Source organism: Mytilus californianus, unplaced genomic scaffold (assembly GCF_021869535.1).
Source record: "Mytilus californianus isolate M0D057914Y unplaced genomic scaffold, xbMytCali1.0.p SCAF_6, whole genome shotgun sequence".
In the NCBI taxonomy this organism is placed as follows: domain Eukaryota; kingdom Metazoa; phylum Mollusca; class Bivalvia; order Mytilida; family Mytilidae; genus Mytilus; species Mytilus californianus.
In genome coordinates, this window is record NW_026262712.1 from 115,126,662 (window position 1) to 115,148,493 (window position 21,832).

The 21,832-nt window shown below is 33.3% G+C and overlaps 1 protein-coding gene across 1 annotated transcript; it reads right to left on the minus strand.

Annotated features, from left to right (window-relative positions):
• Positions 1-994: 994 nt before the first annotated feature.
• LOC127706735 (peroxidase-like protein) lies at positions 995-12,437 on the minus strand. The gene is made up of 6 exons (XM_052211394.1): positions 12,363-12,437; positions 10,888-11,446; positions 9,466-9,624; positions 6,329-6,498; positions 3,685-3,787; positions 995-1,034 (listed from the first exon to the last, which is right to left on the minus strand). Exons 1-6 carry the CDS (start codon positions 12,415-12,417, stop codon positions 995-997), a joined length of 1,086 nt encoding a protein of 361 aa, XP_052067354.1. The 5' UTR covers positions 12,418-12,437.
• Between the last annotated feature and the right edge of the window lie 9,395 nt (positions 12,438-21,832).

Below are 21,832 nucleotides of genomic sequence, written 5' to 3' on the forward strand. Positions count from 1 at the left end.
GTACCACATATCTTTGTATGCAGTATAATTGGTACCACGTATCTTTGCAGTATAATTGGTACCACGTATCTTTGTAGTATAATTGGTACCACGTATCTTTGTAGTATAATTGGTACCACATATCTTTGTAGTATAATTGGTACCACATATCTTTGTATGCAGTATAATTGGTACCACATATCTTTGTAGTATAATTGGTACCACGTATCTTTGTAGTATAATTGGTACCACATATCTTTGTAGTATAATTGGTACCACGTATCTTTGCAGTATAATTGGTACCACGTATCTTTGTAGTATAATTGGTACCACGTATCTTTGTAGTATAATTGGTACCACATATCTTTGTAGTATAATTGGTACCACGTATCTTTGATGAGTTTTTATCTGTTGTTATTTCAATGTTTTACTGCAGATATTTCCGTACTGCTTTGACAATTCACCTACGACCAATTAACATCAGTAAGTCTATTTTCAAAATGTTCAGTGTTTATTATTTACCAATGCAAAACAATATAAACTAAACTCTAAAAAGATCTGGATTGACTAACAGAAAAACCATGAATAACAACATTCACAGAAACGGATACCATATTACATATTTATGAATAATACGTAAAAATTATTCAGATAATGTAAGCAACTAAATGACCGCTATATTTCAAGGCAAATAATTCACTTAAAAGATTCTTTTAACACGAATATATTAAGGAAGGTTTTAAAAAAGTACAAAAAAAACTTTTCCACAACAAAACATTATACAGAAGGAGATTAAGTAATTCAAAAAGTTATTATAATGATTATATACACATAAGACTAAATAGAGATCATGAGTAAACGCCAATCCGAAAAAAAAAATGCATTGCCATCACAAATATCTAGTGGTCATTAATAATAAAAGACCTGAGCCTACACCGTACATTGAACTGTAGCGCCTTCACCATACACTAAGCTGTAGCCCTTCACCGTACACTAAACTGTAGATATCCCCATGTCAAGATAAATTGTTAATACTATCATACCTTTCTTTACACCTAAAAATATATTTTAATATAATTAATGACAAGCACAAAAGAATTGAAGTAAGTACAAATATAAATTAATTCTGCAATAAGCTATAGAAAGATATCTTAAACAATTACACAACACTCTACGTATATTCAATGCAATAAGCACGTTATAGAAAAATAAAACAACTCTATGAAAGTATATTTATTTCTTTAAAAAGACAGAAGGAAACTGCAAAATTTGACAGATGAGTAAAAAACTAATGAGAGGTAGCTATTTTAAAGTCACAGTTGAAAATGCCCATGGAATAAGTATCGTCCATCTTCATTTAAGCAATTCATGGACTTCACAGTTTAGAAAAGAATCATAGTGAGATTCAACAGTTTAATAGGTCTCCGGTTTTAGCATTGTCCCAGATCACTACAAACCAATGAGCAGTATTTGTACTCGACTGTACTGATTCGTACTCAACCATTCTGAATTAATAAGTATGAATTTTACTGGAAATTACTTGACCCCTATCTTATCTTAAAGATACTCGACTGTACTTATTTGTACTCGACCCTAATCTGGACCATGATTAAAAGCCTGATCTAGTACTCAATCAATAAATCATTCTCAACTTTGCATTACCCGTTTATAACCTGTTTTCAATGTCTGAACCATACTTGAGTAAATGTCTGAACTGTACTCCACCAATTCTAAATCATACTTGACCAATTTATTTCTAATTAGTTCATCTTGATTTTGTGATTTTCTATGATTTCAAACTAAACAATACTTCTCTCTGGTTTCCTATAAGTTTTGAACAAATTGCAATTTAGACTTGCATTGATTATCTTGATGATGAATAAAAAAAATGTATTATACACAAATAATTTAATTTTGGACGTAACACGTCTGGCTGAAAGTTTTTTGTCTTTCACCTCATAGACATAATTTTGTCATATGACCGTGACGTCATCAACATTTTTTCATGATTTACTCCTTAAAAATGGAATTTAGAATTAAATCATAAGGAATGACTGTAATATTTTTCTGTCTATTCGAAATAAACTCAAAAATGTCGTGCACACTTTTAAATAACCCGCTACGCTATTGTATTTCTTCGTAGACAGAAAAAATATTACAGTCATTCCTCAATTACATTTAGAACTAAATTGTATATGATGTCTCTATATAAATACAAGCATATATCGCTGTGAGATTAAGAAATAATTTACGATTGACCTTCTTGGAAGGCATGCTTCGAATGATTGCGAAAACAGTAATAGGCATGTCATACATCTTTTTTTTTTAAATACTTCCATGTAGATTAAAGTTTCAGTTGGATAGACAACCGCGGAATTGAAATATAACTACAGTTTGCGACCGAGTGTCATTACTCAAAAATGAAAGTTGTGTTATATCAAGGTATACAGGTAATTTTTCTTCAGAGACATGTGCTTGTGTCTGGAAGTTGTGAATTCAATACCGTGAACAGATACATCTACCTACCCTGGAAGTTGTGAATTCAATACAGTGAACAGATGACCTACTTATCCTGGAAGTTGTGAATTCAATACCGTGAACAGATGACCTACTTACCCTGGAAGTTGTGACTTTAATACCATGTACAGATACACCTAACTAGCTGGAATTTGTGAATTCAATACCATGTACAGATACACCTACTCTTCTTTTTTGAAATAGTTATTTGTTTTTATAGTGATTAAGATTATAACACAATGTTGACTGCTGTACCCTAATTTTTGACATTTTTACCTATTATGTCAGTTTGCTTTGCTCACACATTTTTGTTAGTATAATGGAATTCTATATGACTGTCATACAAGTGAGAGCTTTATCTAGCTATAAAACCAGGTTTTATCCACCATTTTGTACTTAAGGAAATGCCTGCACCAAGTCAGGAATATGACAGTTGTTTTCCATTCGTTTGATGTGTTTGAGTTTTTGATTTTGTCATTTGATAAGGGACTTTCCGTTTTGAATTTTCCATGGAGCTCGGTATTTTTGTTATTTTACTATTTCCCGTTGAAGTTGTGAACTCAATATCGTGTACAGATACAACTACTTACTTTGGAAGTAGTGAATTTAATATCGTGTACAGATACACCTACTTACCGTTGAAGTTGCGAATTCAGCACTATGTATATATATACACCTTTTTGTTCTAGAAGTTTCGAATTCAATATCAAGTACAGATGAACCTACTCACCCTGGAATTTGTGAATTTAATACCATGTACAGATAAACCTACTTACCCTGAAAGTTGTGAATTAAATGTCATGTACAGATAAACTCGCTTACCATGGAAGTTGTGAATTAACTGTCATGTACAGATAAACCTGCTTACCTTGGAAGTTGTGAATTAAATGTCATGTACATATAAACCTACTTACCATGGAAGTCGTTATTTAAATACCGTGTACAGATAAACAGACTTAACCCTGAAGTTGTGAATTTAATACCATGTAGAGATTTACATAATTACCATAAAAGTTGTGAATTCAATACCCTGTGCAAATAATCTACTTACCGTGGAGGTCGTAAATTAAATACCATGTACAGATAAACCTACCTACTCTAGAAGTTGTGAATTAAATACCATGTAAAAACCTCAGACTTACCCTGGAAGTCGTACATTAAAACAATGTACAGATTAAATAGACTTACCCTGGAAGTGGTGAAACAAAAGCTTTTGGTTGCACGGAATGTATGTCAGTGTTTCGACATAACAAAGAAGACAATGACTGCTGTTTGATTATATTTAACTGTTCTGTAAAAGTCAGATAAACACGCAATTAATGAAGACAAAAATATGCATGCTAGACATTTTTAACACAAACAAAAAAAGAAATTACACATAGACAATGCGAATGCTGCGGAAAAAAACAAGATGTGAGTATACTTGATAGCATGTTGGATTTTTTTCTCTCACTATCTTAAAGGTAACATTCGCTCACATTTTAAATATGTTTTTTTTTTTGTTATGATAGGAATACTTGGCTTTGCCTTGCCCGAAATATTTTTTTTCTCGTTTTTAACAAAAGATATGTGGATATTTCTGTCCGTTTTTACTTTACAATTGAGACAACAGTAGTTTACTAATGGTCGTATAGACAGCAGTAGTTTACTAATGGTCGTATAGACAGCAGTAGTTTACTAATGGTCGTATAGACAGCAGTAGTTTACTAATGGTCGTATAGACAACAGTAGTTTACTAATGGTCGTATAGACAACAGTAGTTTACTAATGGTCGTATAGACAACAGTAGTTTACTAATGGTCGTATAGACAACAGTAGTTTACTAATGGTCGTATAGACAGCAGTAGTTTACTAATGGTCGTATAGACAACAGTAGTTTACTAATGGTCGTATAGACAACAGTAGTTTACTAATGGTCGTATAGACAACAGTAGTTTACTAATGGTCGTATAGACAGCAGTAGTTTACTAATGGTCGTATAGACAACAGTAGTTTACTAATGGTCGTATAGACAGCAGTAGTTTACTAATGGTCGTATAGACAGCAGTAGTTTACTAATGGTCGTATAGACAGCAGTAGTTTACTAATGGTCGTATAGACAGCAGTAGTTTACTAATGGTCGTATAGACAGCAGTAGTTTACTAATGGTCGTATAGACAGCAGTAGTTTACTAATGGTCGTATAGACAACAGTAGTTTACTAATGGTCGTATAGACAACAGTAGTTTACTAATGGTCGTATAGACAGCAGTAGTTTACTAATGGTCGTATAGACAGCAGTAGTTTACTAATGGTCGTATAGACAGCAGTAGTTTACTAATGGTCGTATAGACAGCAGTAGTTTACTAATGGTCGTATAGACAGCAGTAGTTTACTAATGGTCGTATAGACAGCAGTAGTTTACTAATGGTCGTATAGACAGCAGTAGTTTACTAATGGTCGTATAGACAGCAGTAGTTTACTAATGGTCGTATAGACAGCAGTAGTTTACTAATGGTCGTATAGACAGCAGTAGTTTACTAATGGTCGTATAGACAACAGTAGTTTACTAATGGTCGTATCTCATAATCCATGAAGAAGATACAAATCAAGGAATCAAAAAATAAAAACATTAAGATTCGTATAAATTCCAAAATATGCGAGACCGGGCGTCGTCAGGTGAAGCATGTCCTGCTATAATAGAACAGAAAGGCTATAAGGTATCCATCCGTCACAAAAAAAAATCAGTACAAAGCAAAATACACAAAAAAGCAAAGGAACATCGCTTCTATTGTTGTTCTTCATCTTAAAGTCACAGTAAGGCCTTCAACACAGAGCAAAAACTCTCACTTTAAGACGCCCCTAGCACCGGGTCTCTTTCCATGCATGTATCACCTCCCACACGAATCCACACTTATTCGAAACATCATAATTGGGAATATTACACAATAGGTACATTTATTTTACATATGTTTAATCAGCAATTCTAGTATCTAACGATCTAAGACCTCAAAAGCATGTCGTAAGTGAGTTGAGACACAGACAAATCGTATCAGTCAACAAATTTAGGATGTGACCGTAAAATATATGTAGTGTCGATTTGAAAGATAATTATGTAACAGTAACCTTTTTGATATTTTTGACAACATTAAAAAAACTGACTGTCAATAGTGAATAATCATTCAACATTTTATTTGCTAATGTTTGAAAATAGATGAACCATGTTTTTTTTAAATTATGCTTACAAAACCGTAGCTAATGCCCCATTAAACTGAATATCTTGATGTTTAAAAAATGTGTAATTCTTTTTTTGTTCTCGTCGATTGTGGATGTCGCTTTTTACTGTTTCGGAGTCATAACCATTTTGGGAGGGGGTGATGATACATCAATAAGCGGAGTCTACATTAATTGAATGTTATTTACCTTAAAATTCAGGTCCAGTTTAAGTCTGTTTTTGGCTATATCACGGGCCAGGTCATTTATTGGTGGAGGAAGATGGAGTGCCTTGATATTTACATGTTGAGTTGATGGTGCTCAATGTTAAGATTTTATTTTGGTTTTTCATGGTGTTGTCTATTTGTTGATTTTTGATTTTTTTTTCGACATACGGTTTTCTATTGTCCTTGGTATCTTTTCCCTATTGTTTGATCAAGTGAGACAAACTTTTTCAAGCAGAGTCGACCAAAGAAGGTTTGTGTTTTTATGTCTTATTTAATTCATGTCATGAGCATGGAAATATGTATCATGTTTTTTTGTCAGTACCACTGTGTGTGATCAATCAGTATTGCTTTCATACAAGAAAGTCTCCTTAAATGCAAAATAACAGTATTTACAAATGCATTATCTTTACTTACCAATAGTAAATCCGGTATGCGGAAATTCATTTTCATAGTAAAATCTGTCACCTATTTTGTACATTAAGAACTGTAAGCCTATAAGACAACCAAATGTTGGTCCGACTAATGAACCTTTTAGGCGAGTTTCCGACAGTCCCCCAGAATATAAATCAATGTCATCAGGATGTCTGTATAAGAAGAAAACATCTTAAACGCTGGTTCTTGTCATGTAAAATTACTCAATTAGATGACATATATATATAAAGATCGTTGGCTAATATCTAGACGTTATATATATATATATATATATATTCCTAACAATGTAATTTTAACACTCTATTTAGTATGTAAATATTAAAATGTTAAAAATATTTATAATGCAATAAAAAATAAACGCAATATTTCGCTAGACTAACTAGCTTCATCGAGCGTGCAACTATCTAGGTGAAATCGGATGCAGATAAGAAACTTTTGCAGCTCATTATACACGAAATTTGCTGCCTTGTAAATAATTCAAAGTTTTTCAGTAAGCCCATCCGGTTCTAAAGTATTGAGCTGGTGAATCCAAAAGTTTTCTCTTCGCCATGGTGTCCCACTCAGTGTTCACTTCTTTCATTTGGAAAGTAACATTATCAAAAGGATGTTTTTTTTTAGCGAAGATGTCTTGTTAGATGACAGTTCTTGTCGGTTTTGTACCATGATCGATGGTTATTTAGCCGAATATTAATTTTGTCCATTGTTTCTTCCACGTACTGAATGCCACCGGTGTTACATGTTAATACATAAATTGAGTTCTCCGTTTAACAGTTGGAATTTGTGTAGATGGTATAACTTTGTTTTGAAAAGGAGCTTATGGAAGAACTGCTAGTATTGGCAGCTTTACAACATAAGCAATTCCTTCTCCCACATGGTTTGTAGCAACCGGGAGTTGTAGTAGGTTGCTTTGTTAATACAGCTGTCACAAATTTGTCACGGATGTTTTTAAGCCTTCTGAAGGCCATGACTGGTAGTCAGGATAATACTTTTTTTTCAAATTTGAGTCATTCTGTATAATTTTCGAACAATCGATGACACATTTTTAAAATCAGAATGGTAAGTGAGTACAAAAGGTGTTCTGTTGACTCCTTTATTCTCATCCTTTTACATGAATTTTATTGCCCGATAAAGAATTCAAAGTTTGGATGAAATTCAAGATTATTTATTTAATTACAAAATTTGTGGTTGAAGTTAGCAACATCCATTGGCCAATATTACAGAGATATAAAGGACGATGATGTATAATTAATTATTCTTTATCTTTCCTGTATCTTTCCTCGTCTTTTTCATTAAGCCCATCAGGTTCTAAAGTATGGAGCTGGTTGATCCAAAAGTTTTCTCTTTTCCTTCTCGCCGTGGTGTCCCACTCAGTGTTCACTTCTATATTGGAAAGTTACATTATCAAAAGGATTTTGTACCATGATAGATGGTTATTTAGCCGAATATTAAATTTCTCCATTGTTTCTCCCACGTACTGAATGCCACATGTGTTACATGTTAATACATAAATTGAGTTCTCCGTTTTACTGATGGAATTTGTGTAGATGGTATAACTTTGTTTTGTAAAGGGGCTGATGAAAGAACTGCTAGTATTGGCAGTTTTACAACATAAGCAATTCCTTCTTCCACATTGGAAGGTGGAGTAGGTTGCTTTGTTAATACAGCTGTCACTAATTTGTCACGGATGTTTTTTGGTCTTCTGAAGGCCATGACTGGTAGTGAGGAAAATACTTTTTTCAAATTGGAGTCATTTTCTATAATTTTCCAATGCTTTTGAACAATGGATGACACATCTTTAAAATCAGGATGGTAAGTGAGTACAAAAGGTGTTCTGTTGACTCCTTTATTCTTATCCTTGTACTCCAGAAGTTCTTGGTGGCTAGTTCTGTTTGCTTTTTTGAAAGCTGTATCAATGCTGTTGTTATTGTATCCTATAAAAACTAGATGTGTACGTAGTAGTCAAAGTCTAGCATTTTGCTTATTTTCAGTTGAGCATATTCTCTTGATTCGCAATGCCCGACTGAAAGGGATACTGCTAGGATGGGAACTTTTAGGATAGAGAAATTGATGTTTGTCTGTTTTCTTCGTATGGAGATCCGTTATAATGGTTCCGTTCTGGATGTAACTCGTAGTATCAAGGAAGTTTTTTTTCTCCATTGATGTTTCGTGTGAAAATTTAATTGAATGGTGGAAAGAGTTACAGTGTTCTAGAAATTCATTCAGATGGTCTAGTGCCGTTTATCTGTAGATAGTGTTTGTCATTGAAAGAGAAGTTGTTGTTCTCCAGCACTAGTTTCAGAAGTGTAACAAGGCACTCAGTTTGTTTGTCACTACGATTGTTCCATACCTCTTCACACGCTGCTATTCCTTCGTCTTGTGGAATATTGGTTTATAAAGAAGACACGTTCATGGATGCGAGTATAGTATTGTTTGGAAAAGGATTAAGGCTTTCCATTTTCTTTAAATAATCAGTCGTATCCTGAATGTAAGAGGGGAATTCTTTAACATGAGGTCTTTAAAAGTGATGATCTACAAATCCAGATATCTTTTCAGTTGGGTTATTATTTGCTGACACAATAGGCCTACCTGGATTGCCAGTTTTGTGTAATTTAGGCAACATATAGAATCTTCGAGCCTTGGCCTCGTTCGCAAGAGGTCGAAGATAATCAAAGGTGTCATTATCGATATGCTTTTGGTCGTACATCTCTTGAAGGGTGCTGTTAATCTTTCGAATGGTATTTTGTGTTGGATCTTTGGTTAGTTGCTTGTAAAAATTGGAGTTTGACAGTTGACGATTCCCCTCTTCTATGTTATTATAGGCACTTATATATATATATATATTTATATATATATTCATAATTACTCTAAATATCAGCACAACAATGTTAAATCTGAAAATTTTCTTCGTTCTTCCCTCGCCGGGATTCGAAATTATGCTGTTGAGATATCGAGACAACAATTTATTTAATCCCATGAAAGGTAGACCCGATAAAATCATTTATGTAGTGAGTGTAAACACTGTCAATAATAGATGTTTGATAATTAGATGTGAATTCAAAGTTAAAGAAAATCAAAATTAAAAGCATTAGGTACATGGAAGCATTACAATTCAATCTTACTTGTATATCATTTGCAAGGCTAGGGCAGCCCTTTTTTCTTGGTCTACAAGTCCTGTTGGTCCAGCAAAAAAGGTCAAAGCAGGTTGTAAACCACAGTGTCGTCTGAAGCTGTTGTATGATGGTATTCCATGATCTCGACCTCTCTGAATATTCAGAGCACTATTTCAAATATAACATAATAAGATTTGTTTTTAATTAAGGGAAGCCGACATTTTGAATTCCGAAATGAATTGACATGTCATTTCTCCAATGATAAGCAAACAAACTCACATTTTGCAACTAAAATTTTCTTTTTATCAAATTTTATTACATTTTGAGGCGGGCAAAAAGTCCGAAATCGCCTGGTGTTTACGTTTGACACCGGAAGCATACCTATGACGTCACCTTGTGTAGGTGCAAAAGAAGATAACAAAATTTCGTGGAATTTTCGTTTATTAATTTTTTATCAAATTCTAATATGACGTTCTTATTTCGTTTTGGAAACAAAGCCATGTTCTAATTCGAATAAAACATGGACTGCACGTGAATGACTTCACAATTAAAATTGCAACGTCAGTGGTATTTTAAACAACGCCAAAGATAAAACATTAATGGACATTTGTATTGGTGTTGCTTGCTTGGAAATTAAATAAAATTCCTCTAAAAGTAAGTTTGCATGTACCTGATAATTCTTTATCGTTAAACGGTTAATTTTCGATATCGTTTTGGCTTCATCAAATCAAAATGACTGCCTTTCGAACGTGTATTATAGGTCCGCTTCAGATGATAAAAGTTCTAAATTTTCCTATTAGAATCGAAATAATTCTAACATGGCGTGCTCTATGCTCATTTGAACATGGGTAGGCATTATATATGTCAACATTTTACACATCGCTAACGTTCGGTTTAAAGATATTGACAAATATAATGCCTACCCATGTTAAAATGAACAAGAGCATGGCATGAAAGAATTATTTCTTAAACAATGACTAAAATTGAATGGTTTGTTTATGTTGCATTATAATAGAGATAACTGTATTGTATTTGAAGTTTTGCTGACATCCATCTGTAGTTTTCTTGTCGCAAATTGAGTTTAACTGGCGACGCGTAATCTCTTAAATATATTTTTATGATCTGTCTATCAATGAAAATGTTATGAATTTAATAAAAATATTTGATGTCATTTTATATATTTATTTTATGTCTATGCAATTCGACAAAGGTCATTTCAGTTTTCTAAATTTTATCTTATAACGACATATTTTTCTTTGATTCTTCTATATAAGCTTACCCTCATGGGCAGAGTTTGTGTTGTTTTATTACTCCAAAACAATATGGGAATGTGTGGTTGGTTGACATTATGTGTAAAAAAATTCTATCCATTTTTTGTTTTTTCGATTTTCGATAGATCAAATCTAGCCTTTTTAATGTATTTATATTTACCCTAAGTCAAAACCGTTCCCTGGTCGCGTCTGGAATAACCTATTCCTCACAGTTGGTGTTAGGAACCTATCTGATTGTGATTGGAATTGACTTAACATCCATCTTAACATACTCTCAACACCAAAGTTTTTCCTGTCATGGATAGTGCGTGGATTGAAGAATTCATTCTCTAATGGGATATTGTGCATCTCATTAAAGTTCTTATCACTCGACCCTACTAAAGATCCCACCATGGTATGGCCTATTCTAAACGCAGCCGCTCCAAAAGCATTTCTCGTTCCTGCATCTACGTTTTCGTTATATTGCGTATTAAATCCAACAGGTTTTGGTAATAGTCCGAGTTGCGAAGTTAATTCATCACCTAGCAATGCTGGTAAAAATTCTGTGAATATTATGTGTTGGTAAATGCCAGTTAGAAGTTTCCTCGTCTCTTTGTATATGCGCTCTCCGTTCCAATGTAGATTTATCCCGTGTAAAATATCAGCGATTCTGTTATGTTCACGCAAGAAAAGTGTTTGAATTGAGTTTAGAAAAGGATTTTCTGTGTGTCTTTGGTCACCTTGAAATATAGAAAATACTTCGTCAATTTCATCGTCATTGTATATAGATCAACAACAGAATGTAATCAAGTATCATATATAAAAACTTACAACTGAACTTCCTGAAGAAAAGCCTAACTACTTTAAGAGTTTGCGATGTCCCTTTATAACGGTTTAAGAATGCAAACTTTCTTAACATGGCTGCCAAAGCTATTCTATATTAAACAATGCAATTATATAAACGAACAACTATCCCCGACATATATTAAATCAAAAAAATGTTAGCAGTAAATATCTTGAAAACTAAAATAGAAAGATACTGTATACCGTACAAATGACCAACAAGATCTACAAATATGAAACATCTACGGTCATCTACGCATGGGGAAAGAAAATCCTTAGTGTTTCAAATATAATTCAAAATTTTACATATAAGTATATTTAAAATAAAGATTTAGGAAAGCCTTAGACCTTAAAATAGAAAGGGAGGTGATTTTTCTTCAATTAGAAATTTTACATAACAGAGCCTTCTCCGAATGACCATAATAACTCATTATAATTGATAATTGCGATGTTAAAGTTACTTTGGAAACATTGGACACGTGTCGTTACTGATGTATTTGCAAAACTTAAGACCTGATGGAATGTCTCGTTCCATATATAAAATAAGTTGAAGAAACGAAACGAAATAAACATAAACCCCTTCCAGAGATAAAATAATTTGAATATTATTATTCTACAAAAGCTAAATGTAAAAATGTTAAAAATTTTAATTTAAAAATGCCTGTAACATTTACATATTTAAGAACATGGATGTGAATTTTTTGCGTTACTGAAAAGCAATAAAATGTGTTTTTCTTGTCGTTTCATTAAACATATATTTTTTTTTCAAATATAAGGCAATTTTAAATTATTCATTCATTTATTTTTCCGTACCTGCACGAAAACACCTTGTGTTTTCAATACAGTCCCCTTCTCCTTGTGGCAGCATTCCAAATGAGCCTTCATACAATTTCCCTGTGATAAAATACAATCGAGACGTCACAATCTACAGTAAATCATTGTGTAAATACTTATCGTTGAAACTAATTAGCAAACCTGCATTTCACATGTCTAAGACGTTTTATATAGACAACAGTAGTTTACTAATATCAAAATTTCATTAATAAATTATTAGTGCATATTCCATGGCTACGTTTCCTTTCACGATTTCCTTGATAGAGGGTTGCTGCTGACATTGAAGCTGTAAACCCAAGAGTTTCCAAGTGTTGAAGTTGAAACCATTTCTTTTGGTTTCTATGTTGTGTTTTGTAAACTGTTGTTTGTCTTTTAGGTTTTTTCTTTTTTTTTTGCCATGGCATTGTCAGTTTATATTCGACTAACTAGATTGAATGTCTCTTTGGTATCTTTCGTTTCTCTTTTTCCACCTTTCTGTCTGTCTTCTGTAAATTGTCACGGTTCAATTTCAAAAATGATAAAAAATATTTTATTGGTTTAAATCAGAATTAACTAGGTACCTTTAACTGAAGAAAATCATTTCCCGCCAAATTTTCAATGGCTTATATCTTCATTTTTTCTGCTTTTTTAGTTACTTTATTTATATACTATCAATTTATAACAGTTTTTGATATATCTTGTTATTTTGAAAGAGTAGCGAACATCCTTAATCCGAACGTAGTCTAAAAAATAATTGATTCAACGAGATGATTCTTAGAAGATATCAACACGGTTTTCTTAACATTTATAAATAAAAAGAGGGGTAAGTTTTTATTTGCGTATACGAAAATTACTTAAAGAGAAGACAGAGATACCTAGAAACGATAAAAAAAATCGTAAGTCATAGAAAGCAACTAAAGACCAATATACAAGCATCATTCCACAATACTCTGTAAAAAGCGTAAGATTGGGCAATAAGAACCCCTTCAAATTCCGAGGATGGAGTCGGGTTCTCCGGGAGAGTTGATAGTTCCTGCTCTAATAGTTGCGTTCGTTGCATTGTTCATATCAAGTAAATATTCCGTGATAAGTCGCATTTGATTTACGAGAACGGAAGACGGGATTGTAAACATATACGACAAAGATATTCTATAACGGTCAATATTACCATAATGGCGTCCATAAAACTTTTTAAATGATTACTTCAGTTTTACCAAAAACATGATTAAAACATTTTTGCTCAAAAGCTAAATACAGTATAATCTAAATGCTGTATCATAGACGTGTACCTCGTCTTTTTTATTGATATGTACAATTATTGACCTTCAAATTTAACTTAAATATCAAGTTGAAAAAGTCCGTTTCTGTCCTATCACTAGATACTAGTAGCTCTTGAGTTTTTGGATGGTACTGTTAAGATCTTTGGTCGTTTCTATGACAAACGAGACGATTTTTATTTTGAAATTATAAATATCCTTCACCTTAGCAGCAATATACCAACTTCACCTGCATATGGGATATACATTTCCCTACTCAGACTTTATAAAACGTCACCAGTGTCTAAGCAGAAAGTTGATGAACCAGGGCTATGTCAAAGAACGTCTCGTCCTTTTGCTAAAAAGGTTCATCGGAAGATACCAGAACCTGGTTGATAAATATTCCGCATCAACTTCACAAATAATAGATGATGGTCTTGATGTATAGATTCTAGGTACTGATGTTGTTTACCATCTTGATTACGTGTTATAGTGTTCTTTTTATTTGTTTTTGTATATTTTTAACCTTTATTGTCCAGTCCATTTTTGGTAATATACTTTTGGCGTAGCTAAATATTCATACATCCCGACATTGTGTTATTGTGCTATGGTCATTTTTGTATTCTTGTCTTTCATTTTTGCTTATGTACTTTGTCTATAGAGTGTCTATATGCCATTTTGTTTTTCTTTGTTGAAATAAATATTTGTTTTAAACTGGTTAAGATTATAACACAATGTTGACTGTTGTGCCCAAATTGTTTACATTTTTACCTATTATGTGTGTTTGTTTTGCTCACATATTTTTGTCAATATAATGGAATTCTATATGACTGTCATACAAGTGAGGTTTCGCTAGCTATAAAATCAGGTTTAATCCACCATTTTCTACATAAGTAAATGCCTGTACCAAGTCAGGAATATGACAGTTGTTTTCTATTCGTTTGGTGTGTTTGGGCTTTTGATTTTGCCTTCTGATAAAGGACTTTCCGTTTTCAATTTTCCTTGGAGTTCGGTATTTTTGTTATTTTACTTTTTTATGTAATTCTTTCGTTTATATGTTTGCCTCGTTCGTTTAATTCCGTATGACTCTCCTAAACAAAGTCGGTTAATTACCTTTTACCTGTTTTGGTTTTTTTTTCCGAGCCTCTTTTTCATTTTTATTAGTATCATTATCAAGTATTGCTTCTTGTTCTTATGCCTTTGACTACAAGATTGAAAATTGTTTACCTGTGCTAAAATCTACAAGGTCCTGTTCTGTTTGTTGTGTGCTGCCATAAGTTACTGATAGATCAAGGAAGGAAGAAGCCTGGTTCATTTGGTTTCGTGGACCTGGTGCATTAAAAGACTCAAATAAATGAATTAACTGAACTATCTCATAATACTATTCTTTAAATGTTTTCTGTATAAATTGAATTTTGAAGCTGTTAAATAAATAAACAAATTCATATTCAATCATTTAACAACCGAAATTGTACACACTATTGTTATCTTATATTTGTGAGTTTTTCCCATGATCATCGGCGTGTCCATCCTCAGTATTTTTTACCCCAATCATGTACATCTTTTTGATAGTTTTGTTTAGTTCTAGTCACAATACGGCGTCATTACTTCTCAAACTTAATCAAGAAAATGTTAATCTCTTGTCTTGTCTTTAGTTTTGTCTCCTCAATGCTCTTCCACATCGTTTTTTTTTTTGACGTTTTAACTTTTTTTATCCGAGCGTCAATGATGCATGTTTGCTAGCCGAAACGCGAATATGAGGAACACAATTATAAGCCTGATATCTTTGATCAGTTTCTATGTCGGTGGTTCTTATATACCACAGTCAAGAACATTTGCTAAGATTAGTTGTCAGTCGTGCTTGCTTAGTTCTCATATCAGCCACTCTTTTTTCCATTTCAAGTACATGCTGCTTAAATGTTTCTTATAAAGGAAGAATAATACGTGTTTTTGGAATACTTTTACGAATGGTGTCTCAAACATAATGATAATAACAATTGTTTGAAAATGTCATTACCAAAATTATCATTTACATATTAATGACTTTACCTGGCAAACAGTCTACTGTTGGAGCAATTTCAGATCTAACAAAATGCATACAAGTCGAGTTAAACTCTCCTGGTGGTGTACCGAAGGGAAAACATTCAGGTCTGAAAACAAAGGAATGTCATGTTAGACTAGAGAAAATGAATTACACTTCATGTATTATGCCTCACCCTCTTCATTGCATTTAATGTACACGTTCATTTATTTAATTTGAACAAGACAATGAGTGTCAGCTGAATGGTGTCAAACTTTTGGTCACTAGCTTGAGTAAATAAAGGCAACAGTAGTATACCGCTGTTCAAAGTCATAAATCAATTGAGAGAAAACAAATCCGGGTTACAAACTAAAACCGAGGGAAACACATCAACTACAAGAGGAAAATAAAGGAACAACAGAAACACTGAAGTGCAACAAAAACAAACGCCAACATATATAGAAACGAACTATTTGATAACAACTGCCATATTCCTGACTTGGTACAGGACATTTTAAGAAAAAAATGTGGGTTGAACCTGGTTTTATGGCTAGCCAACCCTCCCGCTTATATGGCAATAAAAAATATCGTTAAAATGACAACACTACGTGACAGAAATACAGCACAAACACACGCAAGAACACTCATCACAGAGAAACGCACAAATGACAATGACATTATTTTAAGGTAAATTAACGTGCTAATGCTTATTTTACAGTTCACAGGTTATAAAAGATATATAAGATTTGTGAAAACATATATACTGCTATAATATAGCAAGTGCTAAATGGGACACTTTAGTAAGATGATTTGACCATCCATTTATGTAACATGTGATTGATTTTTAAACTTATGCCAATTTCCTCTTTTTAACAGGAACTGCCTAATTTTCGCGAGCGCTTAAGTTCATCCTAGGTTTTGTATTGGGTTTCCAGTGTTATATTTTTTACTGTTTTATTTCCGTGTTGTATTTACGGGAAACAGTTATGTCTGTCATTTTTAATGAAAATAGTTTTTTCTTCATTTCAATTTGTTGCTATTGTGACAATTTTTAGGGTATGATAATTTAGATTCGTCGTTAGCGAATTTAATGGCGTCTTAAAATTAGACAAAAGCATTCAACAATACGTTGTTGTATTAGGTATTATCATGTATAACTTTTCAATGAATTTTGATACGATTAACGACATTGTTGTTAAGTTGTCAATAATAAAGCAGGAACTTCTGACCCTTCCGGAGTCCCTGGGTTCGCCGCAGATTTTCAATAAGGCTCAAACTGTTCAATCTTTAGTTTTCTAAGCAGTGCTTTGCATACTGTTGGTAGTCTTCTTGTATTTTTGTCTTTCTTTTCTGTTTTGTATTAATAAAGTTTGTGTGTCTCTCCGACTTGTTGTTTTTGATATTCCTCTTGGCTTCTAGTCCAGAACTATTTATTACAACAAAGATAATAACTCTACCTTGAAACTGGCATGTTGCCATTACAACATCTTAACTCAATGCCTGAAAAATATCAACAATACATTTTTAAATTGGAGGTAAACCTAAAAAGTTACAACAGTTTGTGTTAAGACAGCCAGTGCTCTATCAAAACAAAAAGTTAAAAATAATTATAGATATTGAACTCGGACATAGTACTAATTGTGATTAGATCAAATAAAGTCCCTAAAGACCACTGTATGTTAACCCATATGTCTTATTTGGTTTGGTCTCGTTGGGTTGTTGTTCCATTCACGTATACCTACATCATTTTTTATTAAAACACCCCCTCCCCCAAACAAAACAAACAAAACAAAACCAACAATGGATGGCATCATTTAGACAACAGTATATAAAGTCACAAAATATAAACAAAACAACAATGGATGGCATCATTTAGACAACAGTATATAAAGTCAAAAAATATAAACAAAAACTACCATTCAAACTAACTCTTTGACCTTAACTAATCTTTAGTGTCAGGTTTTTTTTACACTTTTTACACTACTTATTACCCATTTAAACTGATTGTTTGGAAGTTTCTTAAACTTATCAAAAAGACTAGGCTTATGATTCAGTATAAAAGGCGCCGCTTCCGTCTACATACGAATTGAGCGCATTAACGATCCTCGAATCGAAACAGTTGGAATGTCAAGTCAATTACGAAGATGCATAGTATTCAATAAAATTGAGAATGGAAACGGGGAATGTGTCAAAGAGACAACAACCCGACCAAAGTGCAAAAAAACAGCTCAAGGTCACCAATTGGTCTTCAACTCAGCGAAAAATCCCTCAACCGGAGACGGGCTTCAGCTGGCCCCTAAACTATAATGTATACTAGTTCAACGAAAATGAACGTCACACTAAACTCCGAAACACATAAATAAACCAAAATAAAACACAAAAAAACATACAAGACTAACAAAGGCCAGAGGTTCCTGACTTGGGACAGGCGTAAAAATGCGGCGGGGTTAAACATGTTTTGTGAGATCTAAACCCTCCCCCTATACCTCTAGCCAATTTGGAATAAACAAACATACAGCAAAACGCACAGTAAAACTCAGTTCAAAAGAAGTCCTAGTCCGATGTTAGAATAGGTAACAGAAGAAACTAAGCAAAATGACAATGGTCAACATAAATTAACGAAGGACTACTTGCAGTTACTGACGTGCCAACTCCAGATCTCAATTAAACTGATTGAAAGATTATGTCGTCATCATATGACAATCTACTATTTCCAAAATATTGTTCCTAATTGTGCTTACGCTATTTAAACCTCGGAGAAGAAAACAGCACAGAAAATGACTGCGTCAATCCTATTTCGTGTCATCACAGGGGCAAACCTCTGGATTAGTGCCAGCCTCGATGACTAAACGTTAACCACAAAGTACGACATCGACAAATTGGTTGAAAATGTGATATTATGAATCGTACCAGATTCGCATTTCGACAATTGATTTATTTTCTGCGCTGCTCTAGGTTAAAATAAGAAAAGAAACGTTGAAGGACTGATATAACCTTCAATGATCAAAAGCATTGCCAACCCCGGAAAAGAAATCGGAGTTTTTCATGAGGGAGATATATTCCCTTATTTAAACAGATTTTGTAAATTGTATAACAGCAAATTTTAACTAATAATATCTGGTTTTTTTTTGTGAACAAAGCTACTAGGCTGATTATACCCTGTGTGATTAACAGACCACGAGAAAAGTATCAACACAGTGGACGTAATAAAATTATACGATACCAATTTTACTGAACCAGATGTAAAAATCACACAAAAGAAACAGTCTTAGTATTCAGTGGGCCGGACGCTAAAGTCAAAACAGTTGAAAGGCAACATCAATAACGAAATTAAAGAGAATTAAAAAGCCTAAAATTCCAAAGATTGTGCAAATCGTGCTAAAGCTGGAAAATCAAAAAAAGAGAGACGGATGATATCATAGCGAGAATCAAACACTTTATACGTCGAAACCGTCTAAATCATAAACCATGGCAAAAAGTAAAAAACGACGAAAAGACAACCAACAGTGTACAAAAGTCTACATAAAAAGCCAAAGAATGAGCCATGCGAACACTGCAAACAAAATCGGAGGTAATCTTATTTGTTCCAGACAGGTACGCACGTCCCGTCCCGAATGTGACACCCGTCTACTTACATCTGTGAAGTATGTTGATAAGTTATTTTAAAGAAAGGTGCCTCACAAAATCGTGGATTAGTAATTGACTCTTATCATGTATACCCTAAGACATCACCAAATTCGAAAACCATCGTGCATGTAAATGTTCTAATCCTTCAACTGGAACAAATTGGAACTTTTGAAATTAAGACATGCTTTTTCAGGACAAAGGATAGACTAGACTGTAACCGATAGAAACATAACAAACATTGCAAAATGATAATAAAAAAACAACATGCCACTAAAATCTAAACAAGAGCAACACGAATCCCATTTTAATAAAACTAGTGGTAATCTCATGTACTCTTGAAGGGTAAGCAGATCCGGCAACACCTGAGCACAACATGGGTTACTTTTATCTATCCATACCTTCTCTCTCTGCTTTTGTTGGTGTAGATATGATGTCATGATCCACAAACTGACCAAAGAACGTCAGTAAAACAGTAAATTGACACCCTCTAGGCGGACTGGTACCTCCATTGTGAACAGAATTACTGATGTGCCGTGGATTAGGTAACGGTTCCCCACTTACACTCAGATACCGGGGAAGAATTCCAATGTTCTTACCTTTTACAAATAAAATAAAAGTTTAAACATCATATACATTTAAAGCAGCTTTACGGAAGTCAAATATCATTATAAGTAGGAATTCCGATAAAAAGGGTACATTGTTATAATATGGAAAAATACATACAAATGCCGATATGTAACGTATATGCATTCTTATTTTAAAATATTGAACCACTGAACGAATAAACAAATAATTATATTAATCGAACGTAAATGACAGAACTGAAAGTAATTGACAAATGAAACTAACTCACACTTTATAAATATGATTAGATAAAGCAAACATATCAACTAGTCTAAGAGTATAATGAATGGAAGCCGTCAAGCAGAGCGGGCACCAGCACATTGCTGGAGTAAACAATTAAATCGTGGTGTAAATTAGAAGCAATAAGGGTTACTCGCTGTTAAGATAGCTTATACCTACGGAATGTTGGTTTTTCTTGGTGGGACACTTTTATGTAAATTTTCACCCAAAATTCCTTACAAAAATAAGAAGTTGTGGTATGATTGCCAATGAGAAAACTCTCCTTAGTACGGGTTTGAAAGTTGGAGAGCGGACACGATTTTTGCACATATGAACATATGATTGATATATTAGACTTAAATACATGATTTCTTTTATTAGTTGTTATTGGCTTTGAACTACCAGCCAGTAACTGAGAGTACTCTCAGATCTGTACTTTGTTGTCAGGAATGTATATATACCCTGCGACGTCTAGTTTGTGTTTTTGTTAGAAGTTTTTTCTACTTTGTATCAATCTGATGGGTTAAGCCATTTCCACTGTTTTTTACAGTTTGTTCTTATGTTGTGCTGTAACACCACGGTCCCAGGTTAGGGGAGGGTTGAGCGCTCACAAACATGTATAACCCCAACATACTATTTATGTGCCTGTCCCAAGTCAGAAGCCTGTTGTTCAGTGGTTGTCTTTGGTTCACGTCTGTCATAACTGTTTTTCGTTCATTGTTTTGTTCTAAATTGAGTTTTCTCAATTGAATTGTTTATATTTTTCATGTCGGGGTATTTTATAGCCGACTATACGGTATACGTTTTTCTCATTGTTGAAGGCCGTATGGTTGCCTGTAATTGCTTACATCCACTTCATTTGAACTTGGGTGGATAGTTGTCTCATTGGCAATCATACCATACTAAGTTTTATAAGGAATGACTATGTTTAAAAATTAACTTCGTTTTTGATAATCATTATGAATATGCGGTTTTCTGTCTTTGTACACGACACTGTTCTAGTAGTTATTATGGTGAATAATCATACCAAGTTCAATAAATCTAACTCCAGAGGTATAAGAGTCAAAGAGCGGAAACGATTTGTGACAGACGGACACACGGACAGGCTTATTACTTTAGGCATTTCGCCGATTGATTAGCGGGGTCCTATAATAAGGCCACGTTAAGAGTTATTATATTTTACGATGAGCTCGAATATGAATGGGTCTGTCATAAACTGTAATTCATAAAATGCAAATCACAAAACAATACTATAACTTAAAAAGCGAAAGTGGTTTCAATAGGAATACCTGCAAGCTGCTGAATTAATGATTAAATGTAAATGCCAAAATCAGGGAAAAACAGCAATAATCATATCTCCACAGATTAAGTAAATATTCCTTACATAACTGTCTCTTTCATTACTAAAGAATGCTTTATATGGGTTCTAGCAAATATATTTGTTATCAAGTTCTTCAAGAAATAATAAAAGTTCTGTTTGATAACATAGGGTAGAGTGTAAAAGAGTCATAATTATCAACAGAAGTAAAAAAAAAAATAAACAAATAAAACATGTAATGTATCTTACACATGATTGATTTTTTCTAACATTCCATGAATAATTCAAACAATTAATACCAGTAATTTACAGGCTCGATTACACAATGTATTAATTTGTTATATCATTATTAGTTAAAAACTAATCCAAAAGTTAAAAAAAAATAAAAGTTATAGAACACCTACAA

What these genes read in the sequence shown, in the direction of transcription:
- LOC127706735 (XM_052211394.1), bottom strand. Translation starts at nt 12,417, where the DNA reads ATGCTGCCACAAGGAGAAGGGGACTGTATTGAAAACACAAGGTGTTTT. An exon ending in GCCTTGCAAATGATATACAA is followed by an intron (nt 6,499 to 9,465) that starts GTAAGATTGAAT and finishes CTTCTTATACAG; the next exon opens with ACATCCTGATGACATTGATT. An exon ending in TTTGTTTCACCACTTCCAGG is followed by an intron (nt 1,035 to 3,684) that starts GTAAGTCTATTT and finishes ATATATTTTTAG; the next exon opens with GTGTAAAGAAAGGTATGATA.